Source organism: Saimiri boliviensis, chromosome 14 (genome assembly GCF_048565385.1).
Source record: "Saimiri boliviensis isolate mSaiBol1 chromosome 14, mSaiBol1.pri, whole genome shotgun sequence".
Taxonomy (NCBI): Eukaryota; Metazoa; Chordata; class Mammalia; order Primates; family Cebidae; genus Saimiri; species Saimiri boliviensis.
This window is the reverse complement of record NC_133462.1, coordinates 83,438,266-83,457,701: the sequence shown is the minus strand read 5'-3', so window position 1 is coordinate 83,457,701 and position 19,436 is coordinate 83,438,266. Positions and strand designations below refer to the sequence as shown.

General features: G+C 42.6%; 1 protein-coding gene and 1 non-coding gene across 2 annotated transcripts; both read left to right on the top strand.

Moving 5' to 3' along the window:
• The first annotated feature begins 830 nt into the window (after positions 1-830).
• On the top strand, positions 831-18,788 carry TOMM20 (translocase of outer mitochondrial membrane 20). The gene is made up of 5 exons (XM_003940790.4): positions 831-1,094; positions 6,097-6,143; positions 9,233-9,314; positions 14,242-14,384; positions 16,057-18,788. The coding sequence occupies exons 1-5, from the start codon at positions 974-976 to the stop codon at positions 16,099-16,101; spliced, it is 438 nt and encodes a 145-aa protein (XP_003940839.1). The 5' UTR covers positions 831-973; the 3' UTR covers positions 16,102-18,788.
• Positions 2,133-2,268, top strand: LOC120362118 (small nucleolar RNA SNORA14). Its single transcript, XR_005578113.1, has one exon. It is a non-coding gene; the product is annotated as a small nucleolar RNA SNORA14 (small nucleolar RNA).
• Positions 18,789-19,436: the final 648 nt, after the last annotated feature.

Sequence of the window (19,436 nt, the reverse complement as noted above, 5' to 3'; positions counted from 1 at the left end):
ACACACACACACACACACACACATATATATTTTAAACAATCCCGGTCTGTTACCAAGGCTGGAATGCAGTGGTGCGATCTCGGCTCACTGCAAACTCCGCCTCCTGGTTCAAGCGATTCTCCGGCCTCAGCCTCCAGGGTAGCTGAGATTACAGGCGCCCGCCACCATGACCAGCTAATTTTTGTATTTTGAGTAAAGACAGGGTTCACCATATTGCCCAGGCTGGTCTCGAACTCCTGACCTTGAGTGATCTTCCCGCCTCAAGTCTTCCGAAGTGCTGAGATTACAGGTGTGAGCCACCGTGCCTGGCCTGATCATGTATATGTTTTCATGTGGCTGTAACACAACTCATGTTTTCTATTTTTTCCTTCAATTTCTTGTGTATATTTTTCAAAAAATTACTCCGTTTCATTTTATTCCGGTCATCATAAAATGAGGCTATTCTGTAACTTTCTTTTGAAATGGAATCACTACGCACAATGGCTTGTGGCGCCCTGAAAAGCAAGTACAGTTTAATTTAAACAAGTGACAACCTGTTTAAATTAATGAAGCATTCGCAGTCTGGGACCCTGCATCTTTGTCAGAAACAATTCTGTCACCTAGTCCTGTGTGTACGTACACGCCAGCCACGCGCCCATCTCCTTACAGCACGGTTGGCGCGTCTGAAGATAAGAGCGCGGTCACGTGCAAATCTTCCCGATTCCAAAGCGTATACTTAGGGGCGCCCGGGGGACGCTGGCGTGGCCCATTGCGCAGGCGCAGGAGCCGCGCCAAGGGCCTCTGCTCAGGCACTGCCGCAGACGACCCCGGGGTCCTTACTTGATTGGGACCGGAAGTGGCGTGTTCTTGGCCTTTCGGAGTTCCTGGCCCGCGGGCGTCGGGTGTGAGCTGCGCCCTCCGCTCTGGGGGTTTGGGGCCCACAGCTCCCTCGCGGTTTCTGCCGCCATCGCTCACGCTCCGCGTTGTAGAGAAGATGGTGGGTCGGAACAGTGCCATCGCCGCCGGTGTATGTGGGGCCCTTTTTATCGGGTACTGCATCTACTTCGACCGCAAAAGACGAAGTGACCCCAACTTTAAGAACAGGCTTCGAGAACGTGAGTGGGTCCCCTCTTCCCTGGCCGGGCCCGCTGCCTCCGGCCGCGGCCCTTTCATAGGGTTGTGCCAGCTTGGAAAGCAAGGGGTCCTTACCGCCCACCTGCCTGTGGGTCACGCAGGGTGACCGCGTGGTGCGGCTGGCAAGAGGAGATGGCGCTGGCTGCGCTGCTCCCGGGGCTCCAGTGCCCGGTAGGAATTCCCTCCATTTTGGAGGAAGGATTTTTCCCATTTTGTTCGTTTTCCCCAAACACTTGAGCCGTGCGTATGCACTCTAATTTGTGTTACAGTGTCGGTGTGTGTAGCGTGGGGAGGAGGTTGTCTCTCTTTGTCGTTCATCTTTTTAAGCCTCTATTCCTAACTCAAAAGTCGTGCATTTTGTTGCGGATTTTAGCTTGAGGGTAAATCCGCATGCTCAGTGCGGTATCATTGTTGCACTGTTTTTTGTTTTTGTTTTTTTTTTTAAAGACGGAGTCTTGCTGTGTCTAGAGTGCAGTGGCGCGATCTCGGCTCACTGCCAACTCCGCCTCCCGGGATCAAGCGATTTTCGTGCCTCAGCTTCCCAAGTAGCTGGGATTATAGGCGGCCGCCACCACGCCCGGCTAATCTTTTGTATTTAGTAGTGACGGGGTGGTTAGGCTGGTCTCGAACTCTAGACTTAAGATGATCCGCTCGCCTCGGCCTCCAAAGTGGTGGGATTACAGGCGTGAGCCACCGCGCCCCGTTCACTGTTGCATTCTTTTTTTTTTTTTTTTGAGACGGAGTTTTTGCTTGTTACCCAGGCTGGAGTGCAATGGCGCAATCTCGGCTCACCACAATCTCCGCCTCCTGGGCTCAGGCAATTCTCCTGCCTCAGCCTCCTGAGTAGCTGGGATTACAGGCACGCGCCACCATGCCCAGCTAATTTTTTGTATTTTGAGTAGAGACGGGGTTTCACCATGTTGACCAGGATGGTCTCCATCTCTTGACCTCGTGATCCACCCGCCTCGGCCTCCCAAAGTGCTGGGATTACAGGCTTGAGCCACCGCGCCCGGCCATTGTTGCATTCTTAAACCCTCTTGGTAGCTTCGCTCTAGGGTGCTTCCAAGTTATGAGTGAATGCTATAGAAATTGCAGGGGAGTCCAAAGGGCTGCGCTTCTCCCGTGGCTCAGTCTTATTTCATACCTGCGACATCTTCTAAGAGAGGTCTGCCAGAGGGGAATCGTGTCATGAAAACCGTTGTGATCCACCTGGAATTTTGGGAGAGTCTTCATTGGCATCACTGAAGAGCAAATTTATCGCAATGAGAAATATTTTTGTAGCTTTATTGTTCAGCCAAAGCAGTTTTTGAAATTAAAATTGTTACGTAAGTTTAACTAAAGCCCAGAAAGTACAAAGAAGGGATTGTTGTTTACTTAAGTAACTGTGGTTATTTAATTCAGCTATACCAACTCACTTCAAGTGTTCAGTAGCCATGTGTGGGCAGTGATTCCAGCGCTGATCTTAACTAGTACTCAGAATCAGACATCTGATTCTGGTGTTGCATAGTTTTAGTACTGTTCCTCACACATGGTAATTGATGAATGCCAGAGATTTTTTAATGAGTAGAATTATTTTGCTGTTTGATGTTTTTGTTACCAAGTAAAATTTATTTAATCTCAGCCTGTTTAATGGTAATTGCGGCCCTGCGTCCCCTGCCTGGTGGCTCACACCTGTAATCTCAACACTTTGGGAGGCCAAGGTGGGCGGATCACCTGAGGTCAGGAGTTCGAGGCCAGCGAGGCAAAATCCCATTTCCACTAAAAATACAAAAATTAGCTGGGCGTGGTGGCATGTGCCTGTAGTCCTAGCTGCTTGGGAGGCTGAGGCAGAATTGTTGGAATGTGGAAGGCATAGGCTGCAGTGAGCAGAGATTGCACCACTCCACTCCCGACTGGGGACAGAGCAAGATTCTGTCTCCAGAATATATATATTATCAGCTAGTCACGCACTTTTACACACACACACACACACAACTTTTGACTAAATTCCACTTTCCTGGGTTGTTCATGATCAGTTTTTTTGTGTTTTTTTTTTTTTTTTTTTTTTTTTTTTTTTTTTTGAGATGGAGTTTCGCTCTTGTTACCCAGGCTGGAGTGCAATGGCGCGATCTCGGCTTACCGCAACCTCCGCCTCCTGGGCTCAGGCAATTCTCCTGCCTAAGCCTCCTGGGCTCAGGCAATTCTCCTGCCTCAGCCTCCTAAGTAGCTGGGATTACAGGCACGCGCCACCACGCCCAGCTAGTTTTTTGTATTTTTAGTAGAGACGGGGTTTCACCATGTTGACCAGGATGGGCGGATGGTCTCGATCTCTCGACCTCGTGATCCACCCGCCTCGGCCTCCCAAAGTGCTGGGATTATAGGCTTGAGCCACCGCGCCCGGCCTGTGTTTTCTTTTTTTAATTTCTTCTGAGAAGGAATTTGTTTCATCATGATCAGTTTTGTCATTTTCCCTTAATTCTGGTTTAGTAAATTGTGTTTCTCAGTGTTGATCCTACAAACTTGGCATGTTCATTTCTGAGGTGCCGGGGTTTCTGTTTGTTTGTTTGAGACAGAGTCTCCCTCTGTCGCCCAGGCTGGAATGCAGTGGTGTAATCTGAGTTTACTGCAGCCTCCACCTTCCGGGTTCAAACAATTTGCATGTCTCAGCCTCCCGAGTAGCTGGGATTACAGGTACATGTCACCAACACCTGGCTAATTTTTTGTGTTTTTAGTAGAGATGGGGTTTCACCATGTTGACCAGGCTGGTGTCTCTTTTTTTTCTTTTTTTTTGAGATGAAGTCTCACTCTGTCACCCAAGCTGGAGTGCAGTGATGCGATCTCGACTACCTGCAACCTCCACCTCTTGGGTTCAAGCGATTTTCTTGCCTTAGCCTCCCGAGTAGCTGGGACTACAGGCTTATGCCACCATGCCCAGCTAATTTTTGTACTTTTAGTAGAGGCAGGGTTTCGCTATGTTGGCCAGGCTGGTCTCAAACTCCTCACCTTGTTATCCACCAGAAGAGGACTCCAAGAGTGCTGGGATTACAGGCATGAGCCACTGTGCCCAGTAACCTCTTTTAGTGTTAATCGTGAGGATTAAATAACATTAGTATTAGTAGAGACAGGGTTTCTCCATATTGGTCTCAGCTCACTGCAACCTCTGCCTCCCAGGTTGAAGCGATTCTCCTGCCTCAGCCTCCCGAGTAGCTGGGACTACAAGTGTGAGTCAGCATGCCTGGCTAATTTTTGTATTTTTTAGTAGAGGTGGGGTTTCACCATGTTGACCAAGCTGGTCTTGAACTTCTGACCTCAGGTGAGCCGCCTACCTTAGCCTCTCAAAGTGCTGGGATTACAGGTGTGAGCCACTTTGCCTGGCTGGTAACACTCATTATTTTCTGCCTTAAGGGAACAAAAACCCATAAGCAAATGGAGGGTCGAATTATGTTCTTTGTTCTTTTTCCCCACAGTTAATTGTGCCATGATGAACACTTAGGCAAGGTAGTTAGAAACATTGGCAGTCTTCAAATTAATACATAAGATCAACTTTAATGCATATTTTCTGTTGAAACGGCTAGAATTGTATTTAAGCCTTACAGTGGTAGCACTCTATTATGGGAGATGAGTTGGCATCTGATGCTGGTGTGATTAAATCCAGTGTATAAGGGTTGACTAAGGTACCTTGACCATAGTAAATTAACCATCTGTTTGCAGGGAGGCAGACCTCTTCACTCATGCATTGAGACTTGGATTTGTAGAGCGCTTTAGGGTTTTCAGAGCACATTTGCTTGTTTCATGGCTTTCCTCATTGTAGTCCTGTACCGTGAGGCAGACCTTATCCTGGGAGAGAGAGATTTGCCCAAGATCACCCAGCGAATAAGTATTGGAGCCTTACACTTTCTTAACTGTGTCGGTAAAGACTCTCATCTTGTTTTTTTTCCCTCCCCCATGAAAAACTAGTGTCTAAGTAGTTAAGACTCTATGTCACTGGTAGGTTTTAGTGGTTATCACTTTTATTTTTATTTTTATTTTATTTTTTTGAGACAGAGTGTCGCTCTTGTTACCCAGGCTGGAGTGCGATGGCGCGATCTCGGCTCACCGCAACCTCCGCCTCCTGGGTTCAAGCAATTCTCCTGCCTCAGCCTCCTGAGTAGCTGGGATTACAGGTACACGCCACCATGCCCAGCTAATTTTTTTTGTATTTTTCGTAGAGACGGGGTTTCACCATGTTGACCAGGATGGTCTCGATCTCTCGACCTCGTGATCCACCCGCCTCGGCCTCCCAAAGTGCTGGGATTACAGGCTTGAGCCACCGCGCCCGGCTAGTGGTTATCACTTAAGCTGTAATCTTCCCTTGAATGATTAGTTCCAGGACTTTCCTGGATACCAAAATCTGAGGATGCTCAGGTACCTTTTATTTAGTGCTATGCTCAGGTACCATATTTAATACTGTGCTCTGGTAGTATTTTCATATAGCCACCATATATATGCCTGCTGTACACTTTAGATTATCTCTGGATTACTTATAATACCTAATATGATGTAAATGCTATGTAAAGAGTTTAACAATTTTTTTATCCTCAATTTTTTTTTTTAAGAATGCCAGTTAGTAAAGATATAATTTGGCATATTTCAGTAATAAAACTTCCTAATACTAGTCCCCTAATTCTTGCCCCTGTTACAGGTCCTCTGGTGGGAGGGGGTACTTGATCTGCTTATTGTAATTACTTTAGAAGTCCAGCTGTTGGAGTGATCTCCATCTTGTGAATTGCTAGATCTTCTGCCCCAAAGGGCAGGAGAATGCTCCTGTCCAGTGTCATATTGCCTACAGCTCATTGACCGGAACTATTCATATGGCTTTGGTAGATCACAAGGCCAGAGTGGGATAGATTCCTAGAGTTAGAAATGTTTTACAAGTGGAATTAATGACTGCCACAACAATTAGAATTCTTTTGATTCCCATTTTTATAATGACAAAATGAAAATATAACATTACATTTCTTGTAGGAAGAAAGAAACAGAAGCTTGCCAAGGAGAGAGCTGGGCTTTCCAAGGTAATAGTCTGGTTTCTGTTTAAATTATATATTTTCTAGAAATATTATTTTAAAATCTGTAACTGTAAATGTAATTAAAATGTAATTGGAAAAAGCTAGTTGATACTGGACATTGCTTTTTTATTTTAAAATACAGCTCATTGGGGGTGGAGGAGAAGTGGGATAAAATTAAAATACAGCTTATTTTTAGGAGTAGGTGAATAATATAGTTCCAGTGCAAATTATCGATTCCTTTATTATTTCTTTTCTTGGCCATAATAACAGCATATTGTATGATGTCGAACTCCTGATAATTAAGGGGCAAGATAATGGTTTCAAGACATTTGCACCAAAAGATGAAAAGTTCCTAATTAGCTGCCTCAAAGTGATACAGTAAAAAAAACTTAAGATTTAATTTTTCTTGCTCCAACTTCCTTTAAAAGAACCACGGGTTATTATTTCAAAAGTTATTCGAGATTATTCAGGCCCACTGATCAGAATCCCAGTGCCCTGACAGATTTTTTCCTTGTTGAAGTACACAGTTGGATATAAAACCTGTAATTTTTTTTTTTTTTTTTTTTTTGAGTCGGAGTTTTACTCTTGTTACCCAGGCTGGAGTGCAATGGCGCGATCTCGGCTCACCGCAACCTCCGCCTTCCGGGTTCAAGCAATTCTCCTGCCTCAGCCTCCTGAGTAGCTGGGATTACAGGCACGCGCCACCATGCCCAGCTAATTTTTTGTATTTTTAGTAGAGACGGGGTTTCACCATGTTGACCAGGATGGTCTCGATTTCTCGACCTCGTGATCCACCCACCGCGGCCTCCCAAAGTGCTGGGATTACAGGCTTGAGCCACCGCGCCCAGCAAAACTTGGGATTTTATTGGCTGGGCATGGTGGCTCACACCTGTAATCCTAGTACTTTGGGCTGCTGAGGCAGGCGGATCACAATGTTAGGAGTTTGAGACCAGCCTGGCCAACATGGTGAAGCCCTGTCTCTACTAAAAATACAAAAATTAGCCAGGCCTGGTGGTATGCACCTGTAATTCCAGCTACTCAGGAGGTTGAGGCAGGAGAATAGCTTGGACTCGAGAGGCAGATGTTGCAGTGAGCTGAGATCACACCAGGGCACTCCAGTCTTGGTGACAGAGCGAGACTCCGTCTAAAAAACAAACACACACATAAATAATATTTCTTTTCATAGATCCTGAGTTCTTGATTATTTTTAATGACTATGTAGGTCTCCATTTTTGGTAGAGACGAGGTTTTACTATGTTGGCCAGGATGGTCCTGATCTCCTGACCTCGTGATCCACCTACCTTGCCTCCCAAAGTGCTGGGATTACAGGTGTGAGCCATCTGTGCTCAGCCAGTGTTTTTTGTTGTTGTTTTTTTTGGTGGTGGGGAGGGGGTTGCATGTTGAGGCAAGGAAAAATTAAGTCACCCAATATATTTTGTTATTTTGAAACAGTTGTATAAACACAGCCAGTTGACTGGACGTGGTAATAGTGAAGTGAAAATGGGAGGGAACGACTTTGTTGTTCTGATAGGTTCAGACTACCTTTCTAAAATGTGTAATATGTTTATTATGCTTTTGCTAAGTTTTTCTTTCTAAGGGCATAGGAAAATAGAGTGAAACATGTACCGGTATGTATTTTTAGATTCAGGAATAGAATTAAATTCTTGCTATATGCTGGGATAGTTCATAAAAGACGTCTCCACTCAGAAATTTAAGTCTTTTCACTTGTATTGGCTAATAAGAACATATACAAGCTGGGTGCGGTGGCTTATGCCTGTAATCCCAGCACTTTTAATTTTTAATTTTAATTTTTTTTGAGACAGGGTCTCACCCTGTCACCCAGACTGGAGTGCAGTAGTGGTACAATCACAGCTCACTGTAGCGTTCACCTTCTGGATTCAAGCAATCCTGCCTTAGTAGCTGGACTATAGGCATGCATCACCATGCCCAGCTAATTTTTAATCTTTTTGTAGAGAGAGGCTGAGGTAGTTGGATCACTTTAGCCTGAGAGGTGAAGGCACTGAGCTGTGATCACACTATTGCATGACAGCCTGGGTGATAGAGTGAAACCCTGTCTCAAAAAACAGTCTTTGATGCATGTAAAATCTAAGCCAAGCAGTGGCTCATACCTGTAATCCTAGCACTTTGGGAGGCCAAGACGGGTGGATCATCTGAGGTCAGGAGTTCAAGACCAACCTGGCCAACATTGCAAAACCCCATCTCTACTAAAAATACAATAATTAGCTGGGCATGGTGGTGGGTGCCTGTAATCCCAGCTACTCAGGAGGCTGAGGCAGGAGAATTGTTTGAAACTGGGAGGTGGAGGTGGCAGTGAGCTGGGATTGTGCCACTGTACTCCAGCCTGGGTGATAGCACTAAACTCTTGTCTCAAAAAAAATACTGAAAAACAACCAAAAAAAAAAATAAAACTATTAAAATAATGTTGAATTAGAAGGACAAATTGATTACAGTTATATAAAAATCTACAATAATGGCAGTCAAAACAGTGTAAATATTAAAGTACGTAGATGGTATAGATAGATTTTGCACTGTTTTCTCTTTACATCCGAGGTAGAGCTTTCTAAGAATTACTCAAATACAAATTTAATGAGTTTTTTCTTTTTTTTTTTTTTCTGAGACGGAGTTTCGCTCTTGTTACCCAGTCTGGAGTGCAATGGAGCAATCTCGGCTCACCACAACCTCCGCCTCCTGGGTTCAGGCAATTCTCCTGCCTCAGCCTCCTTAGTAGCTGGGATTACAGGCACTCGCCACCATGCCCAGCTCATTTTTTGTATTTTTAGTAGAAACAGGGTTTTACCATGTTGACCAGGATGGTCTTGATCTCTTGACCTCATGATCCACCCCACCTTGGCCTCCCAAAGAGCTGGGATTACAGGCTTGAGCCGCTGCGCCCAGCCCGTTTTTTCTTTTATTCATTTGAGTGCAGATAAACTGTTAATTTCTACAAGTGTTTTTCAGGAGTAAATTTCTTCTATCCTTTTTTAGAATGCGTGACTTAGTTTTTTGTTGTTTTATTGATACCTGGTTATACCCCCTGGCATAATTGTGTCGATTATTAAATTTTTTATTTCCAGTTACCTGACCTTAAAGATGCTGAAGCTGTTCAGAAATTCTTCCTTGAAGAAATACAACTTGGTGAAGAATTACTAGCTCAAGGTAATAGTCACTGAAAAGCTAAGGAACTAGGTAGAATTTCTCACACTAATGTAAATTTATGATGATAAGGGGCTTTGTTTTTATAGTTTGGATATTGGAAAAGGTACTCCAGATATCTCAAGACGAGTTTTTAGGCACTTAATAATTGGAACATTATTTTGTGTAAGGCTGGCTCTAGAAAGAAATATTCCTTGTGGGATATTGTTGTCCATAATATATTTTAAGTGAGTTTTAGGTTTTCTTATTATGTGATGTAGAAGATACAGTAAGTTTTTACAAATGAGGTTTGGTTCTCTTACTCTGAAGTAGTTTCTAATGTATAGCCATAGTGCAATATCTAAATAGTAACTGAAGGGACATACTCCTCAACTCCTTCCTCTAATCTTCAGGTCTTTTCCAGTATTTATAGGAAGGAATGGCTAATGTCAGGTCCCAGAGAAGGTTAATTTACCTAATCAAGGTCACACGGTGAGTTCATGACCCCTTATTTCAGAACCAACTTGTTATCTGATTCAGAATTTAGCCTTTTCATTACATTGTACTTCATTTATTTCATCAACAGTGTTAAGAAGTTTCTAAAAATTATTCTGTCAGTCTTTAAACTATGAAATTTAAATTATCAAATTGACTCACCTGAGAACCATAATTTACTCAGAAATTTAATCTCAATAGTAGATTTGAAGTAGTTGCTATCATTAATAAAACTGCTATCAAGTATTAATTTTTTTTTTTTTTTTTTTTTGAGACGGAGTTTCGCCCTTGTTACCCAGGCTGGAGTGCAATGGCGCGATCTCGGCTCACCGCAACCTCCGCCTCCTGGGTTCAGGCAATTCTCCTGCCTCAGCCTCCTGAGTAGCTGGGATTACAGGCACGTGCCACCATGCCCAGCTAATTTTTTGCACTTTTAGTAGAGACGGGGTTTCACCATGTTGACCAGGATGGTCTCGATCTCTCGACCTCGTGATCCACCCGCCTCGGCCTCCCAAAGTGCTGGGATTACAGGCTTGAGCCACCGCGCCCGGCCTTAATTTTTAAATCTGTTTGCTGTATCAGTAGATTTAGATAGAATTGAACTACATGATGTGGGGCATTTGTGTGTGAATGGTTTTTTTGTTTTTTTGTTTCTTTTATGGGAAGGATTTAATTTATTTAAAATTGTGGCAACTAGTGTTTTAATACTTTTTGGATATAAATAGAATTGCTCAATTAAGTTGACCTAAAGAGTCACAGTACTCAAATTGCTGACAGACTCAGAAAGATTAAAAATCAGTGAGTAGGGACAGGCACAGTGACTCATGCCAGTAATCCCAGCACTTTGGGAAGCTGAGGCAGGAGGATTGCTGGAAGCCAGGAGTTTGAGACCAGCATCGAAGTGAGACCCTCATCTCTACAGTGAATGAGAAAATAAGCCAGGTGCAGTAGTATGCACCTGTAGTCCCAGCTACTCAGAGGCTGAAGTAGGATCCCTTGAACCTGGGAGTTTGAGGCTCCATTGAGCCATGATAGTGCCATTGCGTTCCAGCCCAGGCAACAGAGTGAGACACTGTCTCTTAAAAACTGTATAAATAACAATGTGTAACTGCAGAGGAGTGCGAGATAGGTGCCAATCAGGAAACATTTCCAGGTGTCCTACAGGCATCACACTTGTTTCTCCAGCAATCCTAGAGAGAGGACCCAGGCACTGGGGAAAGGGAGAGCATCCCCCGCAGTGCTAAAGCAGTGCTCATACTGAGTTGCACTGTTCCTTGCATCATATAACACTGGGTTTGATCTTCCTATGCTGTATGATAGATGGATTTCATGATCTTGGTGCTGTTGTATTAACAAAATGATACCACTTATGATGTGGCCATCCAGTCAGCAAAAGTTGTAGAAACATTTGCTTTGCCCAGGAAGGGAGAGCTCTAGACGACAGGATCACTGCAGTTGAGGTGGTGTCGATGTATCCTCCTCAGCATTGTTGCTAAATCTGCAGATGAGGTAATCGACAATGCAAGTTTAGAAGAGATTTAATGATGGTGTGTATTCACAAGCAGGAACTGACTTAGCCAATCTTTTGATTGCTACAGTTCTAAACTAACTGTCAGTGGAGCACTGCAACCCTCGGATGGATCTCTTGTGATGGGTATCACTACATCATTTCAATACCTGGGAAAGGAATTGGCCACCATCAAGCAAGATGGTGCCTGCAGTGACCTACACAGTTGGAGTATCCCGACACATACGTAGATGGGACGGTCGTAGTCCTCACACTGGCAGTGGAGATTCACCTGTTTCTGATGACGGTCGAGTTAAGAAAGCTCTTGAGAGCCTTTAGTTACACTCAGGTGCCATCAGTTACCCCGCAGTACTCAAAATTTTACCCAAAATGTTTCTCAGTCTTTCCACAGCAGCCAGTTGGTAGAACAAAAAACATATACCGTCATATACCAGATTTAAGGCCTGGAAAGAACACCAGAGTGACTGTCCTGATACCCAGGCTTGCCGTCAGCTGACAGGGTCAAGTGCATTGGGTATGGTGGTAGAGATATTCCCTAAGACATACTTAATATCCTTAGCTTGCTGGGGGAAAATTAGTAAGGTTGATTTGAAATTGTTTTCTCTCTCTTTATTTCATTTTATTTTTTGAAATGGAGTTTCACTCTGTCACCTGAAGTACATGGAGTGCAGTGGTGAGATCTCAGCTCACTGCAACCTCTGCCTCCCAGGTTCAAGTGATTCTCCTGCCTCAGCCTCCTGAGTAGTTGGCATTACAGGCATGCGCCACAACGCCTGGCTAATTTTTTTAATGTTTTTGGTAGAGATGGGGTTTGACCATGTTGGTCAGGCTGGTCTCGAGTGCCTGAACTCAAGTGATCCACCTGCCTTGGCCTCCCAAAGTACTGGGATTATAGGCGTGAGCCCATTCTTACTCTTTAAGATCAGTTAACTGTGAATTTATATCATGGAAAATTGTTTGGTAAATAAAAATAACTTAGTAAAAAATGATCTTAATGGTATTAAGAATTGCAAAAGGTCTGAGCTATTTATTATTTCAGATGGAGTCTCACTATTTATTTTTATTTATTATTTATTTGAGATGGAGTCTCACTCTGTCAACCAGGCAGGAGTGCAATGGCTTGATCTCAGCTCACTGCAACCTTCACCTCCCAGGTTCAGGCGACTCTCATTCCTCGGCCTCCCAAGTAGCTAGGATTACAGGTGTGCACCACCATGCCCAGCTAATTTTTGTATTTTTAGTAGAGGCAGTGTTTCACCATGTTGACCGTGCAGATCTTGAACTCCTGATCTCAGCTGAGCCACCGTGCCTGGCCAGGTCTGAGATTTACCTTAACTTGCATGCTAGTAAGTATAGTCTGCCCCAGTTTCATGGATGCTGGCAGAAGACGTGAGACCACTGGGCTAGAGACAAAGGATAGCTTGTTAGTCACTGCAGTAACAGTAACAAGGGTATTGGCATTTGTACTGGTTCCCCAGGCCACAGTTGTATAGGCATTGCAGAAGGTCAGGTAACACCTGCACATGTCGTGGGTTGCATACAGGAGAGGAACCCTGAGGTTAAGGAAGCTAAATTTTTATGATGAGCAGTAGACATAGGCCCCTTTCCCTACACATAGGTAATGTTGCAAACCTGCTTTTGCTCCAGAGGGAGGCATTATACATTCTGAGGTTGTTCACTGTATCAACATCCTTGAGAAGATAATTTGGAGCAAAGGCAGTGAACGTTTCTGCTCGGAAGTGCAGAAATGTGAGAGACTTGCGGAGAATTGTCCCTTTGCTTGTATTGTTGTTTTTTAAAAATACATGTAATAAAGTTATTGTTATGGAATGCACATTAAGATATTTTCTTTCATGGAACCTCCTATATAGAAGACTGCTTAATTTAAAATATTTAACAGTATAGTTTTGCTCAAATAATTTGGGACAGTTTTTTGGAGTTTTATTTCAAGTGGAATTAGGGCTAAGTGTGGTGGCTTATGCCTATAATTTCAGCACATTGGGAGGCCGAGGCAGGAGGATTACTTGAGTCCAGGAGTTTGAGACCAGTCTGGGCAACGTAGTGAGACCCCCATTTCTACAAAAAAAAAAAAAAACACAAACAAACAAATAAGCAAAATTAGCCCGGTGTGGTGGCACACGCCCGTTGTCCTAGCTACTTGGAAGGCTGAGGTGGGAGGATTACTTGAGGCCAGAAGTTGGGGCTGCAGTGAGCCAAGATTGTTCCATTGTACTCCAGCCTGCTTGACAGTGGGAGAGCCTGTCTTAAAAGGAGCACATAGCAGATGCATAATGTTTGTTGGATTAAGTGAACTTTGAAAAACTGTAAGCCTTAAGTATTTTTTTTCTTTCAAAAGTAATGTGTCTGTTAAAGGAAATTCATAAATAAATGAGAAAAAAATAATCCCACTCAGTGTTAATCATGACTTTATTTGTCCTGTCATACTTAATTAGTATGACCATTTTTCCTACTAGTATCACTTAAAATTTTGTTTTCCTCCCGTGTGATACCATTCAAATAGTACAGAGGGTTGGCTTAATGTAAAATTGGGGCTTCTTTCCACCTCAGGCTCCAGTCTTCTAGTTGTCTGTTACAGAAAAGTACTATTCGATTGTTAGCAATTGTCTAATGCAGTCTTTCAGAAGTATTCCAAGCGTATAAATAGTAATATGCATTGATATTTTTTATGCCTTGATTTCCCCCTTCTGTATGTATGTTTGAAACACTTCCATATCAGTACATGTAGTCTGACTCATTCTTGTTAGTGGTTTCATAATGTTTATTGATATGAAGGCGCTATAGGTTATTTCAAGTATTTAGTTGCCTAGTGTTTTTGGTCGGCGTCATTTGGAAGGTAGTGTGTAAAGTTAATTTTTGGCAAAGGCCAAGGCTTTTCAAGTTACGTGTAATTTTATGTAAATCTTACAGGTGAATATGAGAAGGGAGTAGATCATCTGACGAATGCAATTGCTGTGTGTGGACAGCCACAGCAGTTACTTCAGGTCTTACAGCAGACTCTTCCACCACCAGTGTTCCAGATGCTTCTGACTAAGCTCCCAACAATTAGTCAGGTAAGGAATTGAAATGTTATGACATAAAAGTGAGTAGGATTTTGAATCGAATAATTAGGGACATTTTAAAATGAGCCCGGTGAACATGATGAAATAAACTCATTTGTATAATGAAAACAATATGGGCGATGTCAGTGCTTGATGTTTTCTTCCCTAATGGTAAACATCCAGATGACTGGGCATCAGATCTAGCGATTGTGCCCTGGAGGTGGATGAGGAAATGTGCGTCTTAGTGATAAGTCTCAGGTCTTCATATTCAAATGTCCAAATTCAGGTCACTCTTGGCTACTTTGTACAACTAGCTTTCTGCGTACTCTTCCAGGAGACCATGCGTTCAGTCAGGTGATCTGACAAATGACCCTAGATAGCTGTAGCCTAGACCTGAGGGTACATGAGAGCATGGATTCCCTCTGACCTCACTTGTGTGAAGGCTCAGTGCCTCTGCTTCTGCTGAGGTGTGCTTTGAGTTTGGAGCTATCGACGACGTCCCCAAATCCCTACTCAAAAATGCAAAATGCCGTTATTATAATACTGTAAAAGACTTTGTGTAAATTAGGAGTTAGTTAAAAATTCTGTTCATTTTTAGTTCTTCTCAAGGCACCCAAATGATTCTACTTTTTGGAATAATGTGGCTATTACATGTGTTGATTTCCCAAGTTGGTGTGATTAAAAACAGTGAGTGGTGGTAGGAAGTATTTACAGAACTTTGTAATTAGTAACTGGTTAAGTTTTCAAACTTATTTTTACTCAGTTGAATTGGAAAAGGACTGGGAAGAAAGTAAAGGTCCTAATGATTTGAGGGAACGAGTTGAAAAACCAAGGACTTGGTCTAAATTGTTTTTATTTAGACTAATGGGGTTCTAGTTCTAGAGGATTCCTACCGGCATTGTCAGTTTAATACCATATGCTGTGTGAAAGGCAGCATAGCATAGTACTTTTGGAAAATTGGCCCGAGGGCAATATCTTTTGCCCTATTTGTGAATTCATTACGAAGTCTAATTCCTTTCTATAAAAATGGGCCTGCCTCCTTTACTCAGTTATCCCATATTATCTGGAAATATATTCAGAACGCTAATTTGAGAGTACTCTATTCCTTCTTCATTAGCCTATGAGCATTTCTGTGCTAAAAATGGGAAATGCTTGGGCACAAAATGATCTGTAAAACACTGATTAGTGTTCTGAGTTTGCCAGGGAGTGAAAAGAGATCTTAAATTGTTGTTGGTTTTAGTTACATAATTGACTAATGTTATGTATGATGGCTGGCCACGGTGGCACTGGCCAGGCATGGTGGCACAAGTCTGTGGTCCCAGCTTCTCAGGAGGCTGCGGTGGGAAGAATCGCTTGAGCCCAGGAGGCAGAGGTTGCATGCAGTGAGCCGAGATCGTGCTACTGCACTCCAGCCTGGGTGACAGACCCCATCTGAATTAAAAAATCATATAATGTAATGCTCTGCCTCCTTTGTTAACTTGTCGTTTGAAATGGGACTGACAGTAGTATGATCATCGTTTTCTTGGATGCTGACGGTGTGTAAAGTGTTACGTTTTGAATTAAATGCAGAGTGGGTGAACTTTAGCAAGATCGGATTCTTTGACTGCAAAGAGCCTTTTATGTTGAACTTAGAATCCTGATTCAATGCTTATGACACTTAAAAAAAAAATTTTTTCTCTTTCAGAGAATTGTAAGTGCTCAGAGCTTGGCTGAAGATGACGTGGAATGAGAAACAAATGTCAACCTAATAAGATCTTAGTTAAAAATATTTTAAAAATTCTTGGTAGTTGAGCAGCTCTGGGGGGAATAAGGGCAAATAATGCTTGTTATGAACTACACTGAAATCTACCAAAGTTAATGTTTACTTTGTGTAGATCCATTTGTCTATTTTATTTATTTTTCCCAGTGAAAAGTGTATTTTGATAGCTTTTCATTTTATAAATACACTATGAGTTACTGAAATATCATGGATTTTGTTTATTCCTGAAACATAGTTAAACTGTATATATGACAGTGGCTTATGTTAAAAATATGCAGTGCTCAGTTTTGAAGGACAGGCAAAAAAAAAGTATAGGAGAAACTGAAGAATGAAGAACATACACTTAAAATTTTAACTGATACCTTTTGCTGTAAATCTGGAAATTTGATAGACTTGATCGTGTTTGCGAAAACTGAGCATTAAAGTTTTTGAGTGATCATTTCTTTCCATTTAATCTGAGACATAAATATGTGAGGTGTGCTGCTGTGCTGCGTTGATTCCATTCCCTTTCTGTGTATCAGTCTTGAAGTGTTTTGTTTAAATCAGTGGGCTTAATGTGTTTTGGGTATTTTTCTCCTTGTATTTTAAATATACGTAGTTGTAGGTAGCACCGGGAATTAGATCTATGTACACCCCTAATCTAGCCTGGTGAGCTTCGCCAGTTCATGCGTGCTCACTTTGCTCTGTTACATGAGAGAATGCAACTGCTGATCACTGAAGTGTCCCTTTCAGCTTCTGGTTCATTGGGTTCTGTTGAGCATCTTTAAATCCACCTTAACCTGAGGAATGTATGTGGGCAACCAGGCCTTGCGTTTTTTTATATTCTGAATTTTGCATGCTTGCCTGACTTAGTATTTCCAAATTGATCTTTTTTTTAATGATGTAACTATCTATTGTTGATTTTCACTGAAATTACATGATTCTGTCACTACTCTGTAAATTAATCTGAAGCTTTTAAGGTAACTGGGATGATTTGCTTGTAAAAATGTTTTTGCCTTTTGCTTTTATCTTCAGTGTACCTCCTTAATCCTACTTCAACTTGATTAATTTATCTTGTGAAATGATGAGAGTAAGTTGCAACCCTGTGACTGAAAACTTGAAAAGGATGGAGCAGGTGGGACCTCTTATTCTCGAATAGTGACATATTCTCCATAGTCACAGATTCCGTTTCAGAACTAAGGATCCTTGGTACTTGGTGGCATCTGTGGGACTGAATAACATTTCTCATTGTAAAAATTGCCTTTATTCTGTCTAAAAGTCTGTGGAGAGATCCCAAAGACGTCCTATGTACTAGGTATTTTATTTTGGTTTACTTACAGACTTAATCGTTCCTAATCTTGTGTTTTTGTGGTGCAGTGGAAAGAGAAACACAGTTCTAGTTTCTGCCTCTAATTAGCCGCACAGCCTTGAGCAAGTCACACTTCATCTCTGAACTTACCTCTACTATTAGATTAGGTGACTCACATTTAAGGACTTTTCTTGGGTATCTTGAGGGTTTGTGATCCTGAACCGTTAAACAGTGCTTTTTTGGTGACGCAGGATGCTTTTTGGTGGGGGTGGGGGGTGGGGACTGGCCAGTACAAACATGCCAGTCAGTTTTACTAGTGGGAGCCCATATCCAAAGCAGTGTAGTGCTGATTGGTCAGTGATTAACCAGGCAGCTAAGAAGTCTTAGGCACCAGTCCAGACATACATAGGAGGAGCAGTTAGAGGGAGAACAGGGGTGGGAAAGGGAACAAGCAGCTGACGGCTCAGAGAGGAGGGCTGGCTGGAGGAGTGATGGGCAGCTTAGGTTTGGGGAGGGCAGAAACACCATTTCCTTGGGAACTGGAGTGCACTATGACCTGGCTCTCAACATTCTGGCTTCGCTGTAGTGCTTGAAAAGGCAATGATGCCTTCATTTTATAGCTCATTAAGCCAAGTATATTTTCTTGTTTAAATGACTTTGGTGCTTTAAGAGGAAGTACCACTTTTTAAAGCTAGCTGTATCAAGGAAAAAAAAAAAATCAGCGTTTTCTTTCTCCCAGAAATATAATTGTCAAACACTATCCGTTCCCACTTTAAGTTTTACAGGGTGATAGAATCAGGTCATCGTCGTGATGCTGGCCAAATGGTTCTCAGCAGGTGAGAACGAAAAAAAAACCAGATTTCAGTGGAGTAATAAACAGCTTGAATGTTTCCATGTGCTAATGTTGCACACTTAGGAAAAACAAAAACTTTGGAAATGGGAAATAATGTATTAGTGCAACAGTTGACATGCTTCTTTGGGCAAAGATACATTGTTTTGTTTCACAGTTTGTACTTAAAGTGAAAGGACATTTAAAACAGACCGACTGGCTGTGGCAATGCTGGCCTGTTGACTGATAACTAGAACTTGGTTCTTACGTAAAGTGTGTAAAACCTAGTAGAGTGTGCATCGTAGGCAGTCAGTAAACGTTTGGTTTATTTTACCATGTTTCTGCCTGCCATTCTGACTTGATTAAATCAACCTGTGGACCAGAGTGTTAATGAGATGTTACTGCAGAAGAGATTGAGAAAATTGGTATTTCATGCAAATGACATACAGAATCTTTTTGTAACGTTAAAAGTTGCAGTTTTATTATTGCTTGTGCCTCAATTGTTTAAGTGAATATTAAAGGGCTTGGAGAAAACTTTGACTTGGTGTGTGTTTGCAGAGGTGGACTCTGTTGAATTTGATGACTTTAAAGCTGTGGGGTTTTTCTTGTTAATGCCCCTTTGAGGATGTCTAGAGCCGCTTCTCTGCCAGGAGAATGCACATTTGCCTCGATTCCACGTGGAGAAAACTGCTGTAGTGTCAGTACCTTAAGTGGTGGTTCAGCTTCGGGAGATGGCAGTCACCTGGAAGGTCCATTAAAACAGATGGGCGCAAGAGAGAGGCGCTCAGTGGTGATGTTGCTGACGTGTGAATCACGAAGCCTTGTTAGAGAAACTAGCTCTGTTAAGGTTACAGAATGTGTACGTTAGCACTATAAGAAGCAGTTAATTGGTAGCAGAATGTGATAGTTGAGAATACTCTCTATCACTGATAATGATCTGAAGTATACAAATCAGATCTATGGGAATTTATAATTTTGCTCTAACATAAAATTCTCTTTGCTATCTCCAAAGTTATTAATAGTAAAAGTAATGCTGTGGAGAGGGAATGCCCTAGCTTCCTTAGCTCCTGCCACAGACTGCTCAGGTAAGCAGGACTGGGTGTGTTGGAAAGGCTGAGTTGAAGAGCAGATTGACACAGAAAGGCTGAAATGAACTTTGGGTAGAGCAGGAGTGGCCAATCTTGCCTT